At 41.9% G+C, this 12,930-nt stretch overlaps 1 protein-coding gene across 1 annotated transcript in view; it reads left to right on the top strand.

Annotated features, from left to right (window-relative positions):
• Nucleotides 1-12,930, top strand: part of SLC1A4 (solute carrier family 1 member 4) — a 52,931-nt gene that overhangs the window by 15,478 nt on the left and 24,523 nt on the right. The window contains exons 2-3 of the mRNA XM_019516585.1: nucleotides 9,702-9,744; nucleotides 12,139-12,201. Of these exons, the coding sequence (XP_019372130.1) occupies nucleotides 9,702-9,744; nucleotides 12,139-12,201 (106 nt within the window). The remainder of the gene's footprint in view (nucleotides 1-9,701; nucleotides 9,745-12,138; nucleotides 12,202-12,930) is intronic.

Below are 12,930 nucleotides of genomic sequence, written 5' to 3'. Positions count from 1 at the left end.
ATAATTCAGATTTCTGAATATGAGGAGGTAAATTGTTAATATAATTTAATCCTTGAAGCTGGAAAAAGCCATATGCAAACCACTAAAGCCCACTGATTTGCACATCAGTGCTACTTGAAGAGAAAGAGCATTGATAACTTTCTCTTGCAATGGTTATACAAATATAGACAAGTGCCCATTTCATACTCAAGATGCCATGGCATCCTTTAGAACAATAACATATCCTAATATAGTGGACTGCTTGTCCCACCCTAATGAATAAATAGCCACTTCCAAAAACAGTCCAAAACAAAACACTCCCTAGCAGACAGGAAAATACCCGCTTTGACATCTCAACCTGGCATCATATGTCCAGGAAAAAAACATATTCTGTGTATCTTGATGATGACAACTTGCAGATCCAGGTAACTGATTAGCAGATCCATGCTTTGGTGAATGTAGGAAGGTACAGAATCATAGAAAATTATTGTTGGAAGAGACTTCAGGATCTAATCCAACCCCTGCTCAAAGCAGGACCATCCCTAACTATATCATCCCAGCCAATGATTTGTCTACCCAGTATCAAGCTCCAAAGCCAGTGACCACTAACCCCACCAGTGCTGTGTTATCACTTCTGTTGCACTCCTTATCTCAATGCAGTATCCCACTCAGAAATTTGCAAGTACTATCTCAAGAATATATTCTGGCCATTTGCCATATGTCCAGGAGGCTAACAAAAGTGGTCTGTAGCTGACCCAAAGGCATGACTGTATTCCAGGGGGGGACTTCCATAAAAACAGCCAAACAGAAAACACCATCATGCCTTATTATTCCATTTATTAATGTGCGGGGGCTGTTGCTTGAACGTCAATGCTGATCTCAGCTGTGACAGAATGATACCGGACAGGAGCAGTCAAGTCAATCTGAAACTATCAAGGTTTGGATTATTTAGGACAGGGATCAGCAATATGTGACCTATGGGCTGAACTCAGCCCATGGCAGCAGAGATTGGTGGCATGCAGTAGAGGAGCACTTTGCACTGTGCCATGCATTCCTCTGCCACGTGCTGCTGCTCTCCTACACAGTTTCTAGCAGGCAGCTTCCCCAGCCCTCCCTGTTCTGTGCTCAGGGCTGTTCTCTCAACCCATTACTGCAGTCTATGTGTACCCTCACTGCCAAATTTGAGGCTACCCATCACCACTGGTGATGGAAATTTGCGGTAATTGATGGAGATGGTTAACAGAGGCTCCAGTGGGCCAGCATGAGAATAGCCCTCAGCACAGAGCAGGGAGAGTTGGGGTGCTATGCTGGGAGTCAGTGGCTCATAGCAGCAACCAGGTCACAAAGAGCAGCCCACTGTTCTTAAAGGGGAGTGGGGCTGGGGCTGGGGCAGGTGTGGGAGCATGATGTGGGCAGGAGTGGGTGGGCTTGGCCCCATGTGCAGCACCATGGGGGTGGTTACAGGTCAGGTGGGGGAGCAGACCTCATCTGTACCTGCACTGCCTGGGCAAGCTCTGCTGCACATGGCCTCTGTCCCCTTCCCCCCCCAGCTGGCTCTTGGGACCTTGTGTGCAGGCAGCCTCCCCATATGCACAACCCCCCCCCCACACACACACATGCCAACTCTCCACATGCCCTGCTAACACCCATCTACCCCCCCCACAATATATATGAGTAAGACTTTATTTTGAACTATTATGCAGTCATCTCTATATACACTACTCAAAAATGCATAAATCAGGACAAAAGATATATTTTTTAAATAAAATTAAAATATGTTATACAGTAGTAGATATTTGGGGTTTCTTTTGTACATGCTTTGTTTTTTATCTATAATTTGTTCAGGTGATATCTTGTGGAAGATTTTATGCGGGTGGCCCTTGACAGCTCACCAAAACTCATTACGTGCCCCTCCAGTCAAAATAATTGCCCTCCCCTGTGGTAGACTGACTAATTTGGAGATGCATAGGTTTTTATGAGCAAGCGCTCACTTCATCAGATGCTAGGCATGCATGGTGAACTCTTGGTGAATGATGAAGTGAACCCTTAATCACAAAAGCGTATGCATCTATGATTCAGTTAGTCTACCAAGAGCATCTTTACCCTGCCTTCTGCTTGACAATATTCAAAGGACTGGGCATGTCTAAAAGAGATGCTCTAGCTCAACCAGAAGTTATGACCTTAATTCAGGAGTTAGAGTAAAATTCTATAGCTTGTCTTGCGTAAGAAGTCAGACTTGGTGATTGTAGTGGTTCCTTTGGCCTTAGAATCTGAATCTGACAGATGGAAGATGCATAGATACAATGCAGAATGGCATGATAAGCAATGCTCATACTCTTAATACATTTTTAGGCGCTTGGTAGCCCCGCAAATTAATGTAAACCTTCCTGTAAATGGAAATAATAAAAGGGGAACAGGAATCCAGATAGACAAGTTGGTATGCAATGTGGATTTCTCTAGAAATTAGAAGGGCTATCCTTCAGCCTAGCATATAGTTCTACTTTTGGAAAGTGTATTGGCTTGGTGGCCAAAGGTAGTTTATTTGTATTATCACATTATAGACTTAAGCTTGGCTCAATTCCCAGTCCTCGTCACTCATCTATTCACCTGGCCAGAGCTCTGAAGGGGCAACACATGCACACAAGAATAGTTCCTCAGTTCCTGGGGAATGAGTAGGTCTGTAGTTCTGTAGCAGTGAGGTGACACCTGACCTCCATCAAGCATGTATAGAAGAACAGTTACAGAAGTGGGGGACTAGTACTCATGATATTGTCCTTTTCTGTATCCCTGATGCCTCCTATATGGACAGGAAATTCAGTTGGTGGGGGCATGCCAAGGGGGAGCTTGTGCTGAGTTAGGCTGATCTGTTTTCACATTTCATTTGCGAGTATTCTTTATTGGGTCGCTTCAGATCTAATTGATTCATTTCAAATTAAGAAACAAGAAAACAGTGGCTGTGGAGGTGAGTCTTCAGTTCATTCCCAATGTATTGCTGCTGCAGGAATGGGAGCCCAGCTATTTGTTGAGGGACCTGGGTGTAGTTGACAGTTTTTAGGCAAGCTCTGTAAGCATGACAGTTGCAGGAAGGTAGGTACAAATGACAAAAAAGTAGATAATAAAAATCTCATTTGGTTAATGAGCCACAATGGAACCCTAGTATCTTTTATGATAGAAGCCTTTGAAAAAAGGCTTCTTAGTCACTTAGGGCTAAATCCTGTTCCATGTTTGCATGTCTAAATGGCACTTACATAACCTCATAACTACAGTTTTTGGCACTTACACATACTTTTGATTGTATATAGCAACACTTGTCTGACACTTCCTGTCCTAGAGTGGAACAGAATCACTGGGTACATGCACAATGCTGGGTTAGTCCCAAAACTTCAGGCACAGAAAAAATATGACTAGCAGGTGTTTGGAGGAGGTGGTGGCCCCCACCTCTTAGCCCAATCCCCTGTTGCTTAAGCCATTTGCCCATAGATTGGGACACCTTTAGGCCCCCCTACTCGGAAGCAATTTGAATTCCCATCTCCTGCTTTCTAGGAAAGTACTATACTCACCAGGCCACAGACTAGGCATTCCACTTGAAGCTAATCCACTGAGCAGGTAGGAGATATGATGAGAGCAGGTCACAGGGAAGGTGGCTCAGTGAGACGGATCTTTGTGAGTCTTCTGCTCCCTGGGCCAGTGTCCAACTAGGCCAGTGGTTGTCAACCTTTTCTAGACTCAAAGCAGTCCTTTTTAGACTCAAGGCACCTCTCGGAAAATGCCAGCTTTTAGTTTTCTCTAGGTTTTTTGAGAACAGAAAAATAATAGAGCAATTCTACTATTGCAAAGAACTCAGAAAGACCATAACAGGGCAGAATGTTTGTAACCCTATGGATTCCTATTCGAAATCTCTGGTTTAGTCTGGCGATTGTTTGCACACCTAACAGTACTAACACTAGCGCTGTAATATTAAGGCCCTTAAAATGATCTCAAGACACCCTGGTTGAGAATTGCTGAGCTAGGCTATGGTTGCAAAGGGGCTGAAGCACCTCACAACCTCCATTTTACTTCCCATAAGGACTTCCCATACCTGGACAATCCTGTTCCACCACAACAGAATCCAATCTCTTCGTAAGTGCCAAACACTGCAGTTAGTTAGCTATGTCATTGCCACTTAGGTAGTTAAAGATGAAATAAGATTTTGCTCTTAGCAGTTTAGACACTTCTGTTGCTGGCAAAGTTAACTGAAGTAGGACTGGATCTTTCATGAACCCTGAGCCTGGTACAGTTAAGCTTCAAGTAAACCAAGTGTGTCTGTCCCCTTTTTACTTAACATTTGAGCACATGCTTAAGTACTTTCCTGAACAAGCGTGACTGGCTGGATCAGGGCCCAAAGAGCAAATGTAGTTTGCCTACTAAGTGTCAGTTGAAAAGTTTCCTCTCTCTAAATATATGATCTGAGTCATAGTTAAGTGGAATGTGCTATTACGGAGCTGTTTTCCATTGGAATTGAATCCAGTTCCTGGAATGAGAGAAGTACAGTGTTCTTTTCTTGTTTGTCCCACAGCAGCCAGTTTGATTTTAGTCATATTTAATTTCCTACCATTATTATTGCTTCCAGAACAGAACACTGTATGACAAGATGTGGTGATACTTACCTATTAGTTTGCGTTAAGAAAGCAATATCTCTTACATTATTGCTGGATCTAATTCTTTGTAATTATTAGAAAATAGGTCAGTGGTTGCTTTTACAAGGCGGTGCATCTGCAATCTATATCAAAGCTTCCAAACAAGGGTCGTTGTTGAACGGAGAAGACCCACATTTAAGTTCCTCAGTAGATGTTTGTCTCCTTACCAAGTTTCTTTTTTGAAAGGGTTTAACTGAGTGGCAATCATTGCCTTATGCAGGTGTTTCTGAAGCTTCCTTACTATTATGGAGAGTGCAGGTGGAGCTGTTGTATCCTTGCGCAGCCATGTGATAGCTTTTTCTTTTATTCAAAATGTACTGTAGGTTGCAACAAGTGAACAGTTCTCTGCCTAGTCACACCAATTAGCCTGGGTTCTGGTTAGGAAGGGTACATGCGGGATGAAGGAATTCTTGTTGTCAGACCATGGAGTGCATATACTACCACTAAAAGTTGAAGTGGCTTTCATTTGAGTAATGCAGTCCTCTCTGCTGGGAAAGGGAGGATGTGTGTTATCCCAGGTCCTGTGGTCCTGCAGGAGCAGCTCAGCAGCTAACTCAGGCATGCACTATCCATTTGGTAACTCTTTCTGCATCCAGTACACAGCAGACAGTTCCTCCCCCATGTATCATACTGTGGCACACATTAGCAGAACTAGGAGAATATTTATAATCAGTAGACACCAGGGCTTGAGGGTGGGATATGTGATGATAATGCACACATATCTGCCCAGGCAAAGCTTAACATGGACTGTAAGGGGTTTGTTATTTGTTGTTGTTTTCTAAGCAAACCAAATTTTTAGAATTCCAGGTTCAAATAACCCACCAACATAACCCTATTCTCCAAGGTCCCCCCAACATTGTTCACTGGCCAGAGAAATGAGGTGGAAATTGTCAGTTCCCTTGCTGGTGTTCTCTTGAGTTTGCATTGACCCTTTTTAACAGGTTTCTAAGGGCTTGTCCCATGTGGCTGGATCCCAAGTCAGACCCAAATGGCTAGATTGGGCCCTGGCTGGGCCATTGCCATGTGGTGGGATCAGGCCCCTGCAGACCAACTTGGCACCACTTCTTTGGTTTGTGGAGTGAAAAGATTGGGCACCACAGGTATCTATAGATGTGCAGGGAGGCTGCTCCAATGTGCTGTAATTATAGTATGTTGGAGAAAACTCGATTAATAGAGTCTGCTGGAGCATTGTACTTAATGCATCTCCAGCAGCCTCAGTATCTCATGTATCAGTGTCCCTATACTTCAAAACAGCAGTTTGTTCAACGAGCTTTAGTTAAAGTGCCTCTGCTGCCATTTTGAAGTGCAAGGATGCTGATGTACAAGATGCTGTGGTGCTTAAATTACAGGGGCTCGGAGCCGCTCTGATAAAGCCCTCCCTCACCACAGCATGTGTAAAACACCACGCTGTTCTAAACTTTTAGGTTTAACCCTAAGAGTAAAGATTCTGATCCTGATCATATTTACACCAGTGTAAATCAGAAGAAACTACTGAAGTCTAGAGCCACTAGAAGCAAAGTCAGGTCCAGAGTATAACAAAGAAGTTATAGCAATGGCTGCATACTGCCATTGTAAAAGTATACAATTTCATGTTTGTTCGGTAATGACAATGCGCTGTACGACAGGTGTTATGCTACATTTTGTGCAGGAGTTCTTCACGCATTCTTCTCATGTTAAAGTTATGTTGTGCAGTCTGAGTTTTAAGGAACAAAACATCCCTATTCCTGACATTTGATAAGCCCTGCTATGCCCATTGTACTTCCAATACTGCTTACTAAAGCAATAGAGAGTTGAAAGAGTTAACACAGCCCGGCTGTTTTGTGAAAGTTTATGTACTTTACAGTATTGCCAAGGCTGTGAGAAAGTCCATGTGCTGCAGTTGGATAAGGGAACTCTGTAAATAAAACCAATCTGCAGAGCAGATAGGATAAGCTGCCTTTAATTGGCTTCTCTGTACTTAAGTTTCCCTGTACAGCCAGACAGGTTGAGCTGAAGTGACAAGCCCTTCTTGTGTAGATGTAGTTATAGATGTATAAGATGTAGTTATATTATAGATATATTATAAGCATGCAGAGCTTATAGCTGTTCATTAAGAGCAATAGGCTATACAGCACTTTTTGCCACGACACTTGCATCTACAACAAGGAGTTTTGTTAGCATAACTACATTGTAAAATATCATGCCAATTACTGATATATTGAATTAGCAAAGTTTTTAAATGACCTGGCTTGAAATAGACCCTTTGGCAATATTTGTATCACACTGCCCACAACCTCTGACTCCTGGTCCTGTCCTAAGAGATGAGCTCTGCCATTCTCCATCTGAGCTCCTGATGCCATGGGAGTAACTTGGGAGGGCTAAGTGTGCTATGTGGTAGCTGTCTCAGAAACTTCCCCATAGGATCAAGCCAGTTGTGAGCAGTTCTTCATAACATTGAACCAGAGTACAAACTTATTTCTAAAACTTTTCTTCAAAATGATCATTTGCAAAGAGGTGAAAGATCAGGCTAACAATAAGGGTGCAGACACATAACACATTTACCATGGCATAAGATGACTTTACTCTGTAGTGAAAGTAGAACAAGTTACACTTGAGACAACCATTTACTTGTTCTCCCAGTTGGTTTAATCCCATCTTGCTGTTTGCTCAATGCAAACTGCTCCCCCCCCACCTAATGGCTGGGTGCTATAATAGCACCTATTGAGTGTGACTGGCATCATAGATGGGGACCTACCAAATTCTCCATTTTTCACAGACACTGTGAATTTGGTAGGTCTCCCATGAAAAAGCCTGATCCCTGCAAAAAACCCAGTAAAATAGCCAGCAAGTGGGGGGAACAAAAGGAGCTGCAAACAGGTGTGAAGTCGTGGTGTCCTAAAGCACAGATGGGGGAGGAGGGAGAAAGGGGGGGAGATTTTCATGATGGCAGCCCCTCCTTCCCCCCGTGCCTCTGGCTGGGTTCCACCATTTTTAAACTAGTCTGTGCGCTGAACTTCTGTTCTGTTACAGGGGTACACTGGTTTCCCATCACTTACACAAGTAAAAATATAATATCTGTATCAGGCCTTAGCCTACAGCTGAACCTCTTACACTGGCAGAGTGTAGAGAGGTTGTTAAGGAAGAGGAGACCTAGAAACATCCTGCGTCACTGTTTTAAAATACACGATCATTGAAGTTTTATCTGGTAAACAATTTACAAGTGTTCTTGGTGAAGAGAAAGTCACAAATTATTTTAAAGCCATTGTGATCTTCTGGATTTGACCACCTGTACAACACAAGCGCTAGCTTTCACTCTGGCTTTAGGCTTAGGTCTAACAAAAACCCTCGTTGTACACAGATGGTTAACTGATACAACTGAGTATGGAAACTAACAACCATCAAAAGTTATTAACCTTAGGTCAAAAAAGTTGGCAAGATATTAGGAGACGTGGAGACCAGGATAGAGAATAATACAGAAAGCATTAGGATTTTACTGGATAAACCGGCTGTCTAGTATTTTCTGAAATATTTTGTATGGTCACTCCAATAAAAAGATTACAGAATTAGATAGGGCACAGAAAAGACCAATGAAAATAGAAAGTTGCCTACACAAAGAGACAATGAAAAGGTTGGACTTGTTTGTTTTGGAAAGGAAATGAGTAAAAGGAGACACGATAAAAGTACATAAAATAGTGTACAGTCTAGAGGAGGGAGACTATGAGGTTTCATTCAGCATGCAGAGGATCCAGGGGAACACTTAGTGAAATTAAAAGCTTGTGAATGCCAAACAATAGAAGAAAATACTTTGCAACACAGCTTTGGAACTCACTGCCACAATATGTTGTTAATGCTAAGGCTTTCATCTCTAGCAAAGAGGAGCTAGATAACAAGAATATGTTGCATGTAGCAATTGCTGATGTGCATATTGAAAGAGATGCTAAACATAATACTCCAGGGCTTAAGACAGTTTCTAACCATTAGGAATTAGGAGGTTACTTAAACCCTTCTCTAGGCTGAGCATCTGGTGCTGGCCACTGTCAGAGACAGGACAGTGGTCTAGATGGACCACAGATTTGATGCAAATGGCTATTCTGATTTCCATATAACATGCCAGAAAGAAAGATGTCAAGCAACTAATCAGAACGCAGGTTCAAACTGGATAGCTTGCATAGACTTGACCTTCTGTAGGTTGTTATTTATCTGCTGAGAGAACAGAAATGAAGTGCAACTGTAAAAACAGTTTGGGCAAGTATAAAATGTAACGGGGAGTAGCTTATTCTTACATGCTTAGCCAGCTGCTTTTCCTATTATCTTGCTTTGTTTCACATACATGCACCTACACTCTTGAGTGCCAAAATTAAAACGTATTTTACTCTCTTTCCAAACCTGACATGCAGTTTACACTACAGTGAGTGCATTTACACTTTCATTATTGCACCATAGGTACTGTGCATTTTGTTTAGTACTTCCTTAATGAAGTACTGGCTGAATGCACAGTAACTTTATTTACTGCACAATAGCCTAATAACACTGTGCAGTAGGTTATTACCACAGTTTTTTATCAGCACGCTACTCTGCAGTGTTATTAGGCTACTGCGCAGTAAGCGTCTCATGTAGGTGTGCCCAGTAGTAAAGCGAGGCATGGTTGAATCTGGAGTATAGGTTGTCACAAGAGTTGCATCTGTTTACACCCAGGATTTTTAACTGTTTGATTGCTGCAGACAGGAACTGTCTTTAGCATTTGTCATGTTTTATGCTTGGATTTTAGGGAAGCAGATTCCTAGAACAGCACACCTCTGAGGTGGATTTTTTGCCAATTAAACATTTCTGTGATGTTCTTGCTATAACAAAACTAATTGCCTCAAAGGTTTTGTATTAATTTAACTTAAATTCAGCTGTATGTTATTCTACAATGAAGAAAGTAACTCTATGTAGGCATAAACGTGGTGGGAGCTACTGTAACATACTACACTTTAATGCCAAAATATTTACCTTTGCTATTGTTTTCTCCAGGTTACCCTCATTTTATAACTTATATGTTTTGTTTGTTTGTTTGTTCTTTTACAGAAACCTGTTTCCATCAAACCTTGTTGCTGCAGCTTTTCGATCGGTAAGACGGTAGCAGCCTTAGGGGAGGGCAAACCGGATGGCCGCCCCAGGCCCCACACTTTAGGGGGCCCAAATTTTTGAGGGAGTGAAGTTTTTTAAGGAGGTGGCTCTATTGGCATTTTAACACTTGACTATTTATTTAATTTCCCCCCAAAAATATTAAAAAGATCCACAATACAACTGTGGTGGGTTAATATAACTGAGTACATACCTCTAAGGGACCCCAAATGACTCTCTTGCCCAGGGCCCCAAACAACCCTAAGGCCACCACTGGGTAAGACTCAGGTGACTTTCAGAAATGAGATGTACTCAGCAGAAGTGCCAAATGCCACCTTGTTTCTCATAATGAACCTTGAGATGCATCACTGTAAATAAGCACATACGATAAATGTAAAAACGACAATTGCAGTGACTGGAATTTTTAAAAGTGTGGAAGATAACCTAAGCATTTAGTTTGTACTACTGAATCCATGGAAACTCAGTGTCGTCTTGCCTTTAGGTGTTCTTGAAAATCCCAGCTTGTGGGGATATAGGGTCTACATTGTGGCTAAAATATGTGTAATGAACAGCTGTTTGTGTGGCCTGTAGTTAACAGTGTGGAACTAATCTTGGAATGGACAAAGCTAAAGACCTAAGGGCTGTGTGTAAGAGAAGAGTTTTACTTGTTGCTGGCTTTAATGTCATGCCTTTCATTATATGACTTGCCTCAGACACAGGTCAGTCAGACTTCTGATATGCTGTGCTGCAAGCTAAATATGATAGTACATTAGCGCCAGATGGTATAGGCTGAATTAAATTAGATGGATATGAGCTGTATATTTTGGAGAAGCTATTGGTAGATGTAATTTTGGATGCATGTAAAGGATGGACATTGCTAAAGGAGTTGCCCTAAGACAGGACAATTATTTTAGTTATCTGAGCTGAAATATAACCATTGTTAATTCCACTGAACCTTTTGTGCTTTAAAAGCAAGAAGCATATAAAAATATCAAACAGGGCAAGTTGGTATGATGGACGAAATGAAAATGGACATGACAGCAGTAATGTAACTTGGGAAGCTCCTAACTCAAATGCCTAAGTACTCTATGCTCAAGGCTTCAGTGGGGAAATCTTACTTCTCTTTGTGCTGTCCTTGACAACTCACAATAATTTAAATTATTTTTCCATTCTATACAAAATAAAAATTAATAGCCTTGCATCTACAGTGAGTTTAATTTAGGCGTCAAAATTTATTTGTGGCCTTATGTGTTTTAATTCAGTTTTGACGTCTCTTGGCAGCTTACAGATCATCTCAAAGGCTGAAATTTCTGGGTTTTGTGTGGCATCTCTTAGGGTGTGAGCCCTTAAAATAGAACATAGGTACACAGAGCTGGTGCTAGGATGCACTGCAGCCCCTTAGAGCAAGGACGGCCAGTTATTTTGGGTGGAGTGCTGCTTACTGAGTTTTGGGAAGCCATCGGGGGCCACATGACAAGCAGCCGGGGGCAGATAAATATTAATTTTCCAAATTTTTTAGGGGCCCTGTGGGCTGGATACAATGGCCTGGTGGGCCGCATTTTGCCCACCCCTGCCTTAGAGCATCTCTGCTGACAGTGTCATTTATCTTAACTAGCCAAGCCGTTGCTGCACATTTCTGAAATAATTCTAATCAATTTGCAGTCATAACACCTGGCTGAAATGCCAACAAAGCTCCATCTCTGTCCCCAAGTACAGATTGGCTTAGAAAATTTAAGTCCTGGTTCTTCATTTAAAATAATTTTGTTTTAAGCAATAGGTGTTTTATAGGAAACCTATTGTGAAAATGAGATGGCAGCTCTGGGGTCCACCTATAGGCACGGTGTCAGCTTGAAAGGGGTGGAGTGGAGGCCTGTGCTCCCAGACACTCTGTACACCACTGCACACTGCACGTGTACAAGAAGTGTTTACCATACATTTTGTATCTTGCATCTGGCCTTTCAGCTAGCCTGCAGAGCTGTCTGCATAGTGGAAACAGTTGCATTGGTCTGTGGTTTGGTTGGTTTTTTTTTCTTTTTTTTTTACTTTTGTAAACAACATTTAAACATGAGGTTGAATTCAGGTTGGCAGTGTCCCTTAAATGGGCCCAATTCTCATCCCCACTACACTGATATAAATTGGGATTAACTCCATTTTTATGCGAATACAGTTGCTTCTGATTCACATATGTGTTGCCCCCCTTCTCTATAGCCCCTCCCACCTTTTATGTTTATGGTAATCCTGTTTAAAAACCTGATAAATAACCTACCCTAGATCCAGCCAGTGTTGCAAAATCATACAGATGATAACCCTACAATAGTGAAATGAGATTCTCGTACAGATTTGGTCATGTGGGTTATTTTACAGATGGCAAACTTTGTGTTGTTTTTCTTACCCACAGTATGCAACAGACTATAAGATAGTATCCAGAAACACTACCACTGGAAATGTTACAGTTGAAAAGGTAAGGCAATCCCTTTCTTGCTCAGAAATGTATGCAGCCAGATACGTAAGCATCCTGTGGTTTTTCACGTGTTTATCCTCATAACACCTCTGTAAAAGAGGGGACTGCTGCTATCTCCATTTTGTATATCAAGACCTGAGGCACACAGAGGCAGTGACTTGCCTTATGGTATTCAGGAAATCTGTGGTAGACCAATGAGTCCTAAATGAGTGCCTTAGTTATGACAGTTTATTCTCACTCCATAGTTTCTTAGACTCTTTTCTTTAATAATATAAGAAAAATGCTTTTTTCCTACTTTTTTTCCTACTCTGCAACCTTTAAGGCAGTAGGTTGGTTGAGAATTTTCCCTATTACAACTTCATTGCATTTATATTTCATCCAGTGTGTGGTTTAAGGCGATTAAAATGTAGTTCCGGGGATAAATATTACAAGTAAAATGAAACGGAAGCACATCTGTGAGTTGCCAGAACTCCATCTGGTGTGCAGGTGCCGAGGAGCTTTGTTTTCAAGACAGCTTGTGGGATTTCCAAACATGCTTAGCGTGGACCTAGCTGTGTTCCCATTCTCACCTGAAGGGTGGGAATTGCAAAAGTGCTTATTACTGGCTGAACTCTGGTCATAATCATGTTTGAAATCCCCTCCCTATAGGCAAAGTCCTATGCAACTGAGAGCCTGTGTCCCTTGGCACACAATTAGCTTATTTTCAACAGTTAAGCCCCTGCCTTTCCA

This window comes from Gavialis gangeticus, unplaced genomic scaffold, assembly GCF_001723915.1.
Source record: "Gavialis gangeticus isolate Ggan-Ray unplaced genomic scaffold, GavGan_comp1, whole genome shotgun sequence".
In the NCBI taxonomy this organism is placed as follows: domain Eukaryota; kingdom Metazoa; phylum Chordata; order Crocodylia; family Gavialidae; genus Gavialis; species Gavialis gangeticus.
This window is presented reverse-complemented; position numbering and strand designations above follow the sequence as displayed.